Source organism: Microchirus variegatus, assembly GCF_963457635.1.
Source record: "Microchirus variegatus genome assembly, chromosome: 13".
NCBI classification, from domain to species: Eukaryota; Metazoa; Chordata; class Actinopteri; order Pleuronectiformes; family Soleidae; genus Microchirus; species Microchirus variegatus.
Genome location: NC_139814.1, coordinates 18640487 through 18658334, shown reverse-complemented (window position 1 = coordinate 18658334; position 17848 = coordinate 18640487). Strand labels below are relative to the sequence as shown.

General features: G+C 44.7%; 1 protein-coding gene across 1 annotated transcript; it reads right to left on the bottom strand.

Moving 5' to 3' along the window:
* Positions 1-205: 205 nt before the first annotated feature.
* On the bottom strand, positions 206-13373 carry dlgap3 (discs, large homolog-associated protein 3; the record flags this gene model as incomplete). The annotated part of the gene is made up of 12 exons (XM_083899990.1): positions 12392-13373; positions 12093-12310; positions 8052-8269; positions 7208-7310; positions 6888-7104; positions 5039-5577; positions 4772-4866; positions 3110-3329; positions 1579-1897; positions 1390-1481; positions 1139-1285; positions 206-511 (listed from the first exon to the last, which is right to left on the bottom strand). Exons 1-12 carry the CDS (start codon positions 13305-13307, stop codon positions 206-208), a joined length of 3390 nt encoding a protein of 1129 aa, XP_083756116.1. The 5' UTR covers positions 13308-13373.
* Positions 13374-17848: the final 4475 nt, after the last annotated feature.

Genomic DNA, 17848 nt, shown 5'->3' with positions numbered 1-17848 from the left:
TTCAGGTCTAGGCCTCTGTGTCAGTAATGTCCAAATTTCAAATAATGGCGGTCATTGCTTGTTTAGTGAGCAACATGATGGCATTTGCAGTGAACTAATGGAAATGCGGAGGGGGTGCGGCTAGCAGAATAAAAGCAAGGACCCGCAGTGGATCTAAAAAGGATGAAGGTGAGCAAGTGGAGAAGGAGACGCCGCACTCTTGTGCTCAGAGTCGAGTCTGGGCTTCAGGGATGTAGATCTCGATGCTGTCTGCGCTCTCTGTGGCTGAGTTCTGCCTGAAGGAAGCCGTTCTCTTGGTTTGCAGCAGCCTCCTCCTCGCTTCTGTCCTCTGACGCTCCACGAGGTCCAAGGACTTCTCTCTGATGGGTAAAGTGTGTCCACCCACACGGGGAACCACCAGGCCCCCCGAGCCACCACCAGAGCCCACATCCCCAGTGCTATCGGCCCGGAGACTGCCAGTCACCCCGCCTGCTGGCTTCTTTGGTAATGGAGGAGGAAGCTTCTTGTCCTCCTAGCCCGTCAATGATGAGACATGGATTAAACAGACGGTGGATTTTTTTTTTTTGGGGGGGGGGGTGTTTTGTAAAGAGGTACAAAAAAATCCCATGCAAAAAAGGGAGGAAACAGAAAAGGAAAAAACCACGGACAAAGGAGAGAGGGGGGCATTAAAATGAAAAGATAACCAAAAAAAAATTAAAAACAGAACAATAAATAAATAAGTTGTCAAAAAGTACCTCAGCATGCATTTGCATCAGGCAACATGAATTAAAATGAAATGGAAAAGGAATAAAAAAAACAACAACAATAATGTAAAACAAACAAGAAGAAGGGAGAGACAATTGTTAGTTAGTTATCAAGAATAATGTAGCTGATCAGTAAGTAGTGTAACCGTTGTAGATAATAATGTAACACACACGTGGACTTTCTGCAAAAATAAGATTAGAATTATTTCTAGCACTGTCAGACTCCACTGTCTCATGGGAATTTCAGCTCAGTTCCTCTTGCTGTTCTGTATTTTCACAGCCTGCAAAGGCTTGGAGGGTACGACCATCTGCGCTACTCGTCTGCACATTGCCATTTTAGCTCTGGGGGTTTGTTGAAAGGAAACCAAGGCTGGTTGGATCCCCAGGCCTCTCACCTTCTTTTCAGTTGGGAGTCTCCAACCAGAGTCCTTGAGCCTCTGGAGGTCCTGAAACTTGACCCTGACGTCCTCTATGTTGAGCTGGAGCAGGTCCCAGAATCCTGCCAGGTCCTGAGAGGTGGGCTGAGGGTAGGCCGATGGGTCCTGAACAGGCAGGGAGACAGGAGGATATGACACGTGATGGGTCATGGGTGATGGAGTAATATTTGTGAAAGAGGAAATGTTGCACAGGACCATTTTTCTCTCACCACACTTTGTTGGCAGAGGCGGAAGAACTGCTGGACTTTCTGAGACATGAGCATCTGGGCACTGCCAACTGCATTTCGGATTAGCTCAAGAACTAAGGAGGAAACAGAACATAAATTGTTTCAGAAAACCACAAACTGTTCATGCCCCTGACTTTGTTTTCATCTTTTTTGATCCCCCCCTCGACTCACTTTCTTCTGGCAGTTCCTTCTCCTCAGCCTCTCTCTCCATGTTCTGGCACCAGCCCTCCATCCTCTCCACCTCTGTCTGCAGGAGTCGTAAGAAGAACTCTCCATCTCTCATGCAAGGCGAGGCTCGGCCTGAGTCGGGGAGGCTGCGGGGGCCTTCCAGGGATGGCGTACCTGCCCAGGCTCGCTCCGATGTGATGGGCAGAGGGGAGTGGGAACGCGGGGGCAAGTGTGGGTGTGGGTGTGGGTGTGCGTGTGGGTGTTGGTGCGGCCGTGGATCTGCTGGGCAGACCTCACTGGTGTAGCCGCTCTGGATGTAGTCCTGCGAGATCAGAGGAGAAAACTGTTTTTGACGTGAGGTATACGGGTCGTCAACAACGCGTTCTGATTCAGCAAAGACATTCCACCGTACACCATGTGTTCAGTGTCACTCCCACTCTGGATCAAACTGGATCACTGCACCAAACAATTTTACAGTCAGTCATGGAACAATATGGATTTTTCTACACTCATACTAATATGCAAATACATGTTTACATATTAGTTCAACTGAAAGTCAGATTAACACAACTACTAATGCCACTGGGAGTCAAATTACTACTAATTTACTTATGACTAATACCGGGGAATGATAGAAGCTGGTACTCAGAATAATAAGACAACAGTGACAAAAACATGGCAAGATTCAGGCCAATACATTTGTTGGAGATAAATTTAATGCTCTTTCAGCTTTAGTAGTGTAATATTTCAAGTTAACAGATGGTAGGTCATGTGCAATACACAAATCGATTTGTAGGTAAGATCTTCCTTGATTTGTAGCATCAGTAAATGTTAATGCTCTCAAAGTCCCCAAAGATGAGGCCATCACTGTCCAGTCATACGTTTATATCAAATCATCATTAATTAACATGTCAAATCACATTTATTAACTCCTGCCTTATAGTGTAAGCCTGTGCATCCACCTTATTGATTTCCTTGTGATTACTTTATCTTGGATAAATTTTTTAATTCAAGAAAGACAATTTCCTGGAGATCAATAAGCGTAGCTCGCGCTAGCACGTTTACTCCCATGACCCTGAAGCTGTCTCTAATCTAATAGACGGCACTGTTTTATTAGTTCCTGGTTACAAAAGTTTCAACGGATCCATTTCACTAGGAATTCATTACTGGAAACGATGGCTGATATCTTGTTATGACACTGTTATTGTGTCGTTTCATCTTCATTAGCTGATATTTCTCTGCGGTGGCGGTGTTTTTGCTGGTACGACAAACACACATTATGAACAAACTGAGTGGGAAAAAAAAAAACTCTGTTTAATGGATATTCATAATGTCATATTAGGACGATTGATACTTAGATTTTTTTCCAAAAAAATATTATTTATTCTCATAATTATTATTCTAATTATTAATAACTGAAAGAAGGCAGGTTGATTATGTGTCATTGCACTGTTCATATTTAAGTAAACAAGTGTACCATGTGACCATTTGTCCATTACCAGGTTCCATGATACTTAAAAAAAAAACCCTGTACCTCTCTGTGCGCCCACTGTCCCTGTGTGTGCACAGTACGGTGGCACTCTGTGTACTGGCTGGCAGACTCGGGCTCTGACGAGTGCCTTTGGAAGGAACAGCCGAACTGAAGACTCTTGTCCTGCGTTGGCACGGCGATGCTGAGCCCAGGGAAGCCCTCGGGGTCCAGGTCGGCTTGCACGCTCGCCGTCACGCTGTTGGAGCGCTTGAAACGAGCCCGCCTGCAACACACAGACAGTCGGAGAAGGCCCGGGAGCCGTACAGTCACGGGGGGGGAGTATCGCATGAAAAGGCGGGTTTTTTTCTCAGATGTTTCGTCCTTCTTCTATAAATCACACATTCCTGTTAGACACTGCCACATTCCCAAACCAAAAACCAGTTAACTGCATTGTTTTTTGACCAATAGGAAAGTGTTTAACTGGCATTCGCCCCCAGGTCAACTTCCTCTGCAAAGCACATGGGTTTTTTTATCAGCTTCAGCTCTGATCAGTGTAAGACCTGGGTTAACACGCTATGTGTTAACATGGCATGATGCAAGGCTACTGCATGGTGATTTCAGAGAAGCGTGAGGGGGGGGGGGTTCGAGTTAGTTGCCATGGTTACTATTAGTTGGCTGCAATTTCAGGTTAGCGGGAGGAGGTAACGTGTAGTCGCGCGGCGATGCGTCATACCTACAGGACACCGGTGGTTATCTCGATTCCAGATCCAGATCGTGACTACGTTTCGATCAATATTCAATTTCGTTTGCAGCTAACCTTACTTTTGACGCCGGGCGACAGCAGGTGCAAAAATGTTGACCACAAAGTCAGACTGTCACATTGTGACGTGGTGTCAATTCACACAAATTTACTCGCTAATTTTTAATCCGAAAGATGTTTTCACACTGTGTGTGTGTGCAAATGTCATGTCAGTGGTCTCAGTGGTGAGTGTTTACAAGGTTATATCCCACCTCCTCTCATCCGTCTTTGCTTTCTGATGAGACGTAAGGTGTGACTCAAATTTCCTTCCTCCCTTCTCTCTCTCTCTCTCCCTCGGCGTCCCACTGTCATCTTTGATGATTGCAGGAGGTTGGGGACATTGTTAACAGGTGCATGCTCGCACACTGCTTGAGGTTTCAGATTGTGCGAAGCTGCGAGTGCTTGCATCTCGTATGTGTGTGTGTGTGTGTGTGTGTGTGTGCGCCTGACCTGTAAACGGCACTGGATATAATTAGGAGAAGGGCTGCATCATGTGTGAAAGTCATGTCAAGTGTATGATTTGCCGTAGTCATGGTTACAGTCACTAATGACGAAAAAACAAGACATTCTTGGAACAGTGTTACCGAGTTCAAGCTGTGATGTCTGATGAAATGTTAAATGAAATAATAGGATCGCACCGAGAAATCAACCATAGGTGGTTGCGCTGTGGGGGACGACGGCTTTTAAAAATCATATGTGGAGATTATTTACATAAATCACAGTACGGAGACCAAAACCTCTTGATGAGGCAACGCATTTTAGAGGCAAAGTCAAATTAGAAAATGAACAGAAACATCTTAGTTTGTGTCCATAATTACAGAAAATCAAATGCCAGGCAAAATAAACACACTTCAAGTTGGGAGAAGATAAAAAAAAAAAAAAAAAAACTATTTTCCCTACTTGACTTTTAGTTGTACTTCCTTTACCTTTTATCTTCCTCCACTTGGACCCCTATGGAGTGGACCTGTGTAAGAGCTTTGTTTTCTCCTTCAGAATCTGACAGAGTTCCTGAGCTGTCCACCTGTGACAGAAAAACAACACATGAGGTCATTGAATAGTGGCCATTTTGGCTCATGTAAGAACACCACTCAACAACTCTTGTTGTTTGAAGGTTACACATTCTCAATTTAGACATAATGTGCACGATGGAGGTGCATCTTTGGGTCAGATAAACAGCAATCATCATTTCTCACCTGCACAGCTATAGATGGACTCCACTTTCTCACACCGCGACCGTCGTCCTGCCCAACAGCTTTGCTCAGTACTAAGCTGTTCTGAGGCAGAGAGGCGGATTTGCCCAGGCTGCCGCCAATCCTGCTTTCCCGCTCCCTGACCGGCCGGGGTGGACCCTCCAGAAGACTGTCAGCTGAGCTGCTGTGTTTGGCTCTCCCTCCGACTCCCGGGCCACCTCCGTAAAGAACCAGCTCCCGTGAACCCCTGACACCATCTAAGCTCTCAGCTGAGTTACTGTGCTGCCTGGAACGTGCGGGGCCCGTCGCGGTGTAGTAGCCTCCCCTGGAGGAGCGACCCGGCGGTCCGTCGGAGATGCCCATGTCTACAGAGTTGCTGTGCTGCCTCGGACGACCAGAACTCGAGCTTGAGACCAACTGTCCACTGCTCTGGAAGTAGGCGTCCTGCGTGGACTCAGTGCTGCTCTGGGCCCGCACCGAGAGTGAAGACTTGGACATGCGAGGTGGAAGTGGAGGAGGAGCACCTTTACGATAAGGAAAGACTGAGGTGTAGGAAGAGTGGGAGAAAGAAAGACAGAGGCATCGTTTGCTGTTAAAAAGCAAAATGGTTACGATGAAAACAGGAAGAAGGGGAGATGGATACTGAACAAAACGGACGAGGTAAAAGGGAGGACAAAGTGAAAAGAGGGAAGTATATTTGTGTATAAAGAGAAAGAGAGGAAGACAACAAAATAACTAGGAAATCATGTCAGTGGTGACAAAAAGATTTGTAAAATGCAGCTGCATGATTTATTTTTATCATAAGTTAATATATGGAGTGAATTTCAGTGAGGCGCAGAGAGCAAAGTGGTGGAGAAGACAGACATGACAGAGACGACAGACGAGAGCTAACTTAACTCTGCTTTTGAGGAATATAAAGCAATTACATGAGAGAAATCTTATAAAGAGGAGAGCTGATTCTGTCTCTTCCTGCTCACGGCACACACAGAATAAAGGTTTGTTCAGTATGTGAGTGCATGCACATAAATTATACAAATGTCAGGTGATGTGAGTTTGGATTCGTGTACGTGTGCATTTGTGTTTATTGCAAGTATATGTAGCGCTTTACAATAGCTTTGATAAATCTCTGGGGGAATTTTGCTAAGCTTAGAAATGTGAGTCCTGCGAGGCCCTAAGTGGCTCTGCGGTATTGTACGAACAGATGTAAGCAAACACATACACACACACATACAGAGGGAGGGAGAGAATAAACAGCGAACGGGAGGGACAAACTAAATAAATGTAATGATGCCAAGACAGAAAGACAGAAAGACAGAAAGACAGAAGCAGCAGCTGGGGACACTGAGCTATCATCATGATCACAAATGTTCCTGTCGCTGTTACTGAGACGCAGAAACTCGCTATCACACAGGGGAGGGTAATGGATGAGATGAGATGCGGCGACAAGAGGTGACAGAAAACAAACTGCATGCACAGCAACACGGACCCAAAACTATGCTTACAGCATGCAAACATATACATGCAGTCAGCACAAGTGCCGCAGAGGGGGGGACAAGAGGGAGATGAAGATACAGAGATAAAGGGAACAGAGAAGGAAGAGGCAAAACTGTAAAAAAAAATAAAAAGGATTCACACGACGCAGCTATGCAGAGGCTTGGTTCTGTCAAGGCAAGCAGGCACAAGCTGTCAAATTGCCTTCTCTCAGTGGCTACCTTACTGTGGCTCTCACCAAGAAGTCATCCCAAAGAAACCTGACACACATAGACTCACACACACACCAGACCAACTTGTACAGACGGGGTGGACTGAAACACACACACACACACACACACACGCATGCATGCATGCTCACCAGCCCCGCCCTTGATGCTCCCCTGGGGGCCTGACATGGAGAAGACGGAGAGGCAGTCATCGTCCTGGGAACAGCCGGCCTGGATGGCACGGACGTAGCTGTGGCTGCGAGTGCGGAACACACCCGGAAGATCCAGTGCCTCCACAGCCTGAGACTCCACCTCCCCGAACATGGTCTCGCACACGGCCTCAAACTGGCGGTTCAAAGTGTCTCCCAGCTGCAGCAGAGAGGTGAAGACTCAAGTTCAACAGACCACAGTACTTGGAGGAAATATTAAAATAAAAGTATATACACTATAAATGAAAAGCAACACTGGTTACCTGTGAGCTGGTCAGAGAGCGGGTGTAACTCCGGGAGCGGGTGTGGGTTTTGGGCGTGGTTCGGCTGTTGGGGTAGGAATCAGTGCATTGTTTACACGAGTACCTGCATCAGATACATGACATGATATGACACGCGTCTTAATTTTTTTTTATTGTGATGTTTTCTATAATTCTTCGCCTCTATTGTTTCTCTATTTCACATTTTAATAGACTTTCAAAATACCGAGGTCTTTAAGGTTTTAGTTTTCTGACGTAACTGGCAACCTGTGGTAACGCGGCAGCTGAGACTCTACTGACTGCAAAGATTGGTAGACGGCGGTAGGTGGCGCCACATGCTAAAACATGATTCCAAAAAACATATTTTGGCTGTACTGTTGTTGTTGGCGAGTTCAGTTTGTTATATGAACATTATTCCTGAGTCTCTGTGACATATTAGGAGGATTTTATGGCCAGTTGCTTTAGAATTATTACATAATGCACCTTTAAATGTGACAGTGAAATTTTAGGTTGTTATTAATATGTTTTGTCAAAATATATTTCATTAAATGTAAAACAAACCTCGTTGTCAGTTATTATGCTATTATTTCACTGCCCTGGCCCACTTGTGTACAAATTGCGCTGAATGTGGCCCCTGAACTATAATGAATTTGACACCTCTGTTTTACATGATGTGTAATCAGAGCCAGGCGAAAGTGCAGAGGCGCCATTATCGCTTATTATGCTAAAAGGTTATTATGGAATCATTGGTCAATAACTCCTAAATACATCCTGACTACTGTACCTTTACATGCAGCACCTGAGTGAATGTGACTTTCCACAAGGGCGACATGTGTGCGATTTTTACCTTTGATCCATGCTGATAGATCGTCTGAACGCCTCCCTCTGAGCAATCAGGGTGGACTTGGGCGAAGCTTTGGGGCTGTTGTCCGAGTCGGCACTGTCATCGTCGCCCATGGCCTTGATGTAGCTGCCGCTTCGCATGCGACGGCAAGGGATCTCCCCTCCAGTATCGGCTCCGCCACCACTACCGCCGTATCCGCCTGCCCAGTCTTCTGAAGGGACCTGAGGCACACGCACATAAAGATTCTCATCTAAAAAATGACGGCGGAGGTTTGAGGTCTGAAAATACAACATCGAGTAGGTACATGAGGACAACCATGCGGAGCAGACACATGGTTGTCAGGTTAATACGAATCTCTATAAATGGATTAAACACAGTGCTGACATGAGTTAAAAGTAAGTTTGCATTCTTCATTGACTGTTGGAGGGAAGAGCAATTAATCACAATGTGAATTAATTAGAGTTGAGATATTGAAGATGCTGTCACTACACAGTCGGCAGTTTCTTCCCAATATCTGCTATTTCTTTCTTCTTTTTTTTTTCTGTTTTGACAACTTCTCGAAAAAGAAATATATTTCGTCGCTGAAAAATATTTCACACCTCAAACAGAAGGACAGTCATGATTCAGACGACAAGACCTGGCACACAGCGCTGTGTCGTAAAAACTAACACAACAACAGAAATGGCTCCAGCATGCTCGTGCACACAATGAGACCACACACACACACACACACTACACAACACACATGCACATGGAGTGATGATGTTAGGGAAAGAAGGGAAAGAAAGGGACAAAAGGGACTTACAGGGAGAGCGAAACTCTGACAGCTGGAGAAACACTGACACAGAGAAAGAAGAGCATCATAAGCCAAAAAGCAGACGGACAGAGCAAATAAAGACACACGGAGAGGCAGGGGGACGGGGAAGGACAGCGAGATGTACAAGGTGACAAGACGAGAGAAGCAAGAGAGTAGATTTCAGGAGGAGGAAAGAGAGACTGATGAGATGAGGAAAACTACACTCGCACACACACACACAGCCAAGACTCAGGAAACTCAAAGAGAAGTGATAAGAACAACACAATTAAAGGCAGATTCCAACAGCAGCCCTCAAGTAAAACCTGTAACTCGATGCTTCCATATCCTGACATTGTTTTTTTTTTTGTTTTTTTTTAGCTTGTAATGATACCTCAGTAAATGCAGCTCAAAGTTGAGGAGTATTTCTGGGTTCATAACTCATTTGTCACTGTAAAATGTGACACGTACTATTTGGCACTGGAAAGGCATGTTGTGTGGTAGACTACATTTACAAAGTTAATCTTTAATATTTTTTTATTTTTTTTTTAATATAAAACAATTGACATGGGAGTGGAAAGGAAACTTACCAGAGCAATAGTAGACTCTTAGAAATAAGGGTTCCAAAAGTGTCCTTCTACAAGGGCTGAGGTTCTACCTGGAACCATTTGCTTCTGGTTCTTGGTAACACTAATGGTTCCAGTAAGAACCATTTTGATCCAGAGAACCCTTTAAAACCCCTTTCCTGAATGAAGGATTTTAAAAGGGTTATTGGTGGAGCCCTCCAAAAGGGTCAGCCAAAAAGGGTAGGACAAGCCGAAGAACCTTATATGGTTCTACTTAGCACTTTTATTTCTAAGTGTATCTACACACTACACGTTCTATAAAAAAAATAAATGCTGCACACAAACACATCATCAGTGTGTATTTGAATGCAGAGTGGGGGACACCAGAACTGACCATAATGTGCTCACAAGTTTAATGCCAGGGGTCGACACTTGTGTTTGTATGTGATCTGATCACTGAGGACAAATATTCATGATGGCTTACTAAAGTAATTGTTCACACAAAATAAGACAAAGCCCACCTTCTTTCTTTACTGTCTTTGCAAACACTGCGAGGTGTACAGCCTCCAAAACACACACAGAACCAAACCCCCCAGGGTTGGGGATCCAGCTGAGTGTGTGTTTTTGAGGTCATCACTTAAAAAGATGATTCAGCCTAATCTCTTGATCCCCGTGGCCTTCCACTATCTCTCTCATTTTCTCATCCTGCTCTTTCACTCCTCCTCTCACATCGCCCCTTGGCTATCATCACCTCCTTTATCTCATTTCTATCCCTGAGCTTGCTTTGCTATTTCTGCATCCCTCCGTCGTACTCTTCACTCCACCCACCCCTGTCTCTCGTTTTCTCTCTCTCTCTCTATCTGTTTTTTTCTTCTTTCTGTCTCCGTTTTACTTTCACTCCATATTCTTGTTTTTCTCGTTTCTTATCTATCAGACGCAGACTGAAGGGGAAGCGAGAGGCTTAGAGAGGAGAGAGCACCAGGTTCTGATGCCACACATTGTGATTGTCTTTGACACCATGAGAGAGAAAACCGTGCACTTGTCCCCTTGTCTTTGACCACAGTAATTCAGACGTCAGTTATTTTTCACTTTCAGCTGTTTAATAATGTTTTTCTTGTTTTTGCCTTTGTGCAGCAAACCTGAGTCGAGGCCTGGTGTGAACTTTTCAGGATGATCTTGCATAAATATATCAGCGTTTCATAAAAACAACAACAACAAACTACCTCAGTATGTCTTAGTAGGAAGTAACCTTCTTGCCTCCTTTATCAAGCTTTTCAGGGTTTGTTAAAATACATGGCTAAGTGTCTGGTGTGGACAAACTCCCACTGTGATTTTGACATTTGTGTGTTATACAGCAGTTCAGCTGTCCAGTATTCATATACTTCTGTGTATTTATGCGGTTTTTGTCTTCTTTTTTTTGTGACCACCTCCGCAGCTCAGTACACACATGCTTCATTGTTGTTTGGTGCTGGAAATGAAGTGCAAACTGAGATTTTATGGTATGAAATGACAATTTGAGAACAATTACGGTGAAACAAAGCCATACAGGTGCAAACTAGAAAACCAAAATAGGCCATGTGGTCATTACAGATACATGCAGCCTTGTGATCATGGTATTACAAGTTCAGTATACTGAATGAGAGTCTCTTGGTATATCAGTGTCTTTATCTGTACCAATCTGGCTGTAAAATATTCAACATGGAGCTGTTTTAGAGCTGAAATGCTGCTTTCAGTTTGAGGATGTTTCACCTTGTGCTCCTGTTTTTTCCTGAGGTTTGGTTCGAGTGGAGTAGACCTGAACAGCTCTATATCTGCAGCTCCAGTAAGCTGCCAGCTCTCATGGCAAACATCAGTCTGTTTGACTTCAGTGCAACTGAGCACGGGGTACAAAATGCACACCACACATTCTCACCCAACCTCACAAAAGTGAGCTTGACACCTGAAGATATCAGAGAAGCTGCAGCCGGGGAATTTCATTTAATGTCCTGAGGTAGGAATGCTATGGTTGCCTAAGGCACAGAGGCAAATTGTGTGTGTGTGTGTGTGTGTGGTTGTCGTTTGAATACACTAACAGGCACAGCCCTGCTCTCACTGTGTCTTCTATCAGCAGACCTCAGCTGCATCTAAAGGATGAGCGTTGGGAAAAAAAAACACCAGGGACTTCTGTGGCTACCTGCTGTTTCCGTAGAAACACAGCATTGCACGGCAGAGCTACCTCAGCACAGCTGGAAGTTACTGTGAGTGCTTGTTTGAGTGTGTGTGTGTGTGTGTGTGTCTGTGCTCCCTCAGCTCAGCTGCCTCTGTATGTACAGTGTAACAGATATTAGCTTTTCATTTTAGGGAATTCATACACAATGAGTGAAAGGGTAGAGGGAAGATGACTTACATTCAGAGACAGATTACAGTATAGAGACATCAGATCTCTCTCTCTGTGTGTGTGGGTGAGAATCATTATAGTTTGACTCACACCAAAATGGTGCGTGGTGTCGCTCAGGTGGCAATTTAATCCTCTGAATCTTGGGCTGCTTTTTTATTTGCTGGGTTTTCACATGTCAGATTTACTAACTTCTTTTAGAGATGCACTGATTGTCTCCAGCTTTTTGTTGCTGGTCAGTACTGAGAGTCATCAACTTCTCACAAAGACATACATACAAGTACACACAGTCATCATGCATGCCTGCATACCTGCAGGTAGTGGAAACTCCTCTCCTTCAGCTTGCTCTCCATTGGTACAAGGGCTTTGTTGTAGGCTCCTCCCCTGGAGGAAGGGTACACCTCCCTTGCTTGACTCACTGTCATGGCCGACCATGTGCTCCTCTTCAGTGAGTGCCCATGGTGCCCATGGTGTCCATGGTGTCCTTCAGTCCCGGCCAAAGCCATTGTAGTGCACGCCATGCACTCCCCTGGCCCCGGTCCACCACCGCCACCGCCACCACCAACACCACCACCACCGCCACCAACACCACCACCACCACCACCGCTACCAACACCACCACCACCACCACCGCCGCCACCACCACCACCACCGCGCTCCTTGGGCTTCTTCATGGTAAGCTCCTGGATGGCGGCATCGAGGCTCTCGTGTCCACTGGGATACCCTCGTCTGCCTCCGCTAACCAGGAAGCTGCTATCACTGTCCAGGTTATCGTCAGAGCTCCACCAGCCCGCTGTCCTGCTGCGGTGGCGTCTGCCCGACTCGTGTCGCGAGTCTCCACTCTTGCTACGCTCTCGAGACTTGCTCCTCCTGGTAGAGCGAGACTGGTGGCCCGAGTAGTGGCCTCCACCATCCTCCCCTCCACTCCTGTGGCCTCCTCCTCCCCCTCCTCCTCCTCCTCCTCTCTCACCACGGTACTCTCTCTCACCACTTCCTCTTGTGCCATTGTATTCCCGTTTGGACGGTGCTTCCAGGGAATGGGACTTGGCAAAGAGGCGCTGCACGGAGTTGACCAGGTGACGGATGCGCGAGGGGCTTTCGCTGCGTGGCTCTGCGACCCCACTAGCAGTGCGCTGGTACTGCAGGGTGTGGAAGCCATCGGGATGAAAGGGCACCTGCTTCTCAAACTGATCGACCAGGTTTGGGGGAATGCGATGCATCTTGCCTCCATGGCCTGAAGACAAGCATTCTTCACAGGAGTCAAATGACTGCAGAGGTGGGTGCTGGGAACGGGGGAATGTGCCGCCTCCAGAGTGACCGTGGGAGTGGGAGTGAGAGTGGGAGTGGGAGTGATGCCTTTCCAGTGCCAGGGCCTCAGCTGGACCTCCTGGAGGGTAATAGTGGCCATCACTGTGACCCTGGTAGTATTCTCTGCCCGGGCCATCGCAGTCCTCAGGGGGGCAATGGCAGGGGCCACCACCAGAGGAATGCTGAGACATGCTACGACTGACATGGTACCCTTTCATAGGCGCCGGACCATGGTGGGCCGTCCGGGCCGAAAGGGGGCGCTGTGGGCGTGACAGGGCTGCACCGGTCTCACCTACAGACACAAAAAGAGAGACCATTAAAGTTATGTTCGTTTTTATATCTTATATCTAAAATAAATAAATGTAATAACATGAAAACAGTGGTTTCATACTTTAAAGATGCGATACAGAGTGAATACAGGTATATGCAGGTAATTCGACCTTGTGCTGTGCTATACTCTATGTTTATGAGAGTAATTCAAAGTATGACATGCAAATGAATCTCTCTCTGCAGACTGATTGACGTCCTCAAATTGAAAGTGATTTTTTTTTCTTTTCTGTATGCGATTAACATTTTTATTGATGCCACACTTCATTTTTTTTACCGAACCAAAGACAAACAGTGCAATAGAGAGCATTTATCCCGCAGGCGACAATAAATGGACACGGACAGCTTTCTTCTTCTCATCTATCTCAGAGGCTGTCGGGCTGATAAATCAAGAATATTAGCGTTTTTCTTCTTCGCTCACATTGTCTGTTCAGTTCGCACTCCCATTTAGCAGCCCTCTTCTTCTCTGCCATTAATCGTTGTATTTATCAACCAAGCGTTCCCTGCTGTCTGTCCGGGCATAGTCACAAGCATCTGTGCAACTAATTACAGACCCATTTCACATTATAAACACAACAACCAGGTGGCCAGGCAGAAGCCCAAACCCTGCTGAAGCCACTATAGGATAAAGGTGCAGGAGAAGATGGGACGTTCTCCATGAAACAGATACAGGAAATGAAATAAATACACTTTGGTAAGCTGCAGCAAATGTGGAGCACAAAGTAAACCTCAAAGTAAACCTTATCACCAGGACACACAGGCTGCAGTAAATAAAAATGAGCAGAACGTGTGCTGCCTTTGTATCACATGGATAACAACAGAAACGACACTGTAGATGTGGTAATCATCTATTTTATTGGACTGGCATTAATTACTGCTGCTATAATCACATCCTCTATTAACCACGATAGCCAACGACGAATGAGTGAATAATGAATCACATGCACACAAGCTGTTTTATAACACACACAAGCAATTTCCATCATTTCTCGGTTTTTTGATTTAACTGAGATGAAACCACTCGAATGTGAGCCAGAATTAAGCTGTTTCGCCTGGAAGGGATTCTCTCTCTCTGCTCCTGCAACTGTGTTTGTGCTCGACTTTGCCGGCTCTCGCACAGAAATGAGAGATAAGGGACAGATGCTGGGATAATCGGTAAATTGAGCGTGGCTTGTTTGCCTTGACTGGGTGAATGAGAGTCACCAAAAAAAAAGCTCCCCCCACATACTGCCATGTCATTGGTGTAGCCGTGACGACGGCCCACTCTCAAGTCAGCATCCCTACCGTGGACACTTTCCAGACAGCTGGGGCACCAGGACGGACCACGGCATCAAGTTTCAATGTTTGTTTTTTTTTCCCCATGTCAGACTTTTGCTCTTACTTAAAAATACTGACAATGTTTAAAGGTGATATAAGTACAATAATAGAAAGTACAGAATGTGTTATATAAAAGCATAAAATGAATACTACCAGTAATTTTACAAAATTATGTATTGGTCTGTTGCAAGGACAGACACCGCAACAGACAGGCCGGTGTGGATACGATTCTCTGGACACCGAAGCAACATGGAAACCTTTCAACCAAGGTTAGCTTGTTATTCTCATCATGTGATGGTTCTCAGGTACAATCTCTCAATCTCTGTTGCTGTTGCTGACACCTGAAATAAACCACCTATAGGTTGAATGTGAGAGTCCTGTATGTGGAAGTGTTTGTGCACGAACACAGCGCAACACCGGGTATAAGTGGAGTGTCTTGTTTTCAAAGAATCTTTTGGGATTCAGTGACTGTTTTAAATGTTAAAGGTGCCATACGTAAGAATGTGGCCAAAAAACGGTTACTACATTCAAATTCAAAATACCGAGGTCTTTTAGGTTTTGTTTTTTTGACCTAACTGGCAACCCGTGGTTGCTCGGCAAGCTGAGACTCTACTGACTGCAATGACTGGTAGACGGCGGTAGGTGGCGCCACATGCCAAAACATGATTTCAAAACATAAACATGATTTGCAGTCTGCAAAAATTTATTTTTAATACAAATATTTTGGCTGTACTGTTGTTGTTGGTGAGTTCAGTTTGTTATATGAACATTATTCCTGAGTCTCTGTGACATATTAGGAGGATTTTATGGCCAGTTGCTTTAGATTTATTACATAGTGCACCTTTAAAGGTCACTTTTGTACACATAGTACTTACAGTATATGACTTTTAAAGGAAACATGACGAGTTTTAAGATGAGGAAATGTTGGGAAAAATCTGTGCATATCCTGTTTCATTTGACTAAAATTTAAAACATCAGCAGGAATTACAGTCAGATATATAAACATAATGAAGAACACACATCATGGACATGGATTTTGTGTTACTCTCTTCTAAAATAAAGCCTATAAATACAGATACTCCACTGATTTCACACCAAAAATGTATTTTGCTATGGATGTTTATTTTTAAGCCCAATTGTAAAAGATGTGAATCAGATTTCACGCCCTCATGTACGGATTTATTTTCTCTCGTTTCAACTGTGATCCAAGTAGTTTGAAGAACGCGTACTACACCGAGCAGCTTGTAAAGCCAGTGTGTGTCACACTAGCATGTGTGTGTGTGTGCGCGTGTGTCCCTGTTTATGAATAGACGTCAACGTGAACAGTAGCTGCGGTGCCTGGAGGACTATATTAAAACCACGTTCTGTTTATTAGCACTACTAACACTGCTGGCCAGGAAATGTCAATCACAGTGACACGCTCAAAAGACGCCCACGTGCGTACACACACAGACGGACAAGTGAAAAGATAGAACTCGGGAAAAAAAAGAGGAGCGGAAAGTTGGGTCTCACTCTTCCTTATTTGCTTCTCTTTATCCATCACTCCACACGTCTCCCTCTCCTCCCAGTCTCCTCTCATGACCTACTTCTAACCATCCCCCTGTCATCTCTCTCTCTCTCTCTTTCTCTCTCTATCTTCCATCCTTTCTCTCTTTTTTTTCCAACCTGTCAGTCCATCCGACTCTCTGCTTGTCATTACTTCCCTAATTACAAAGTTTGTTTCCATTTTTCATCTCATGGCCTCTATGGATCTATCATCCATCAGTGTTCACTCCTCTTCCTTTTCCTGTCAGATACCTAAGGGTAGGATGTGTACACTCATTTTTACTCATTTTACAACAGCATCCTTAGTGAGGACACTCACATAATCTCAACATAATGCATTCTCTAGCCCCTTATCTTAACCTTAACCATCACAACAACCATCACAACTAAGTGCCCTAAAACCAGGTCTTAGGTGACAGAAGGTGAGGATCAGCCAATTTTATTGGTCCTTACAAAAATACCCATGACTTAAGAGGACAATGCATTGACTTACATTCATTAGACTTACTTCACCTAAACGTTACCATAATTACTACTGGCCTAACCCTAACCCTGACCCTGACCTCAGCCTAACCTTGAAACAACCTTAAAATCTAGTAATTCACATTTTGGAGACTTGCTTTTTGTCCTCCTAAAGTGACTGTAACATTGGACCACAGACAGACACACACAGAAGAAAACAACCATGACTTTCAAAGTGCTACTTCAGTTCTTTTTCAGCTTCTTTTTCTTCTTTCATGAATCCCCCTCTTGTGTTTTCAGATATCTCTTCAAATCGTTTGTGTGCCACACGTTTTTTTTTTTTTCCATTTCTTCCCATCTTTCCATTCGTCTTTTAACGAAAACACCCACCCCTCTTTCTTCTGTTAGTGAGAGCTGGAGCTGTGCAGCGTGCCGTCATTGTTTTTAACGCTGCTTGGCATCAACATGATTGTTACATAGGCTTCGGTCTGGAGCCGTTTCATTTGAAATATTAATGTGATTATTGCAGCTGCTCTGACCCACTTTGCTCACAGCTGGGTCCGTCCGCTCTTTGCTGTCTCTGCGTGTAGTGGATCACAGGGTGAAATACTGTAAATTCATCTAAAAAAACCCCATTATAAATAAATATAATATTTAGCCTCGGTTTATATGCTATGAAATCATCAAAACAACTTACGGTGATAATACTTCATATAAAGACATCGTTTTATTGTTGAGGCTCTTATTGTGCTGACATAAGCCTGCCGCGGGGAACAAATAAAACCATAACGACAACGCTAAGGCTGGTAATTTATATCTGAAACCGGTATAAAATTATTTGTTGAAATCCTCTTCACGTCCTAATAGCCATCAATAAATAAAGTTGTTGACGGTTGAGGAGGCGGAGCTGTGGGAAGAAACGTTCCCCTCGGCAGAGTAATTGTGACAAGTGTTTTTGCTGTAGATGTATTTTTAATATTCATGTGAAACCATAAACTGTGAATAAGTCGAGCAGGGATGAACCTGCCGATGCTAACGTGACATCACTTTTTAGTGAATACGTTAAAAATGGAATGTGAAATATGAATTAGGCTGCGTGACTCTAACT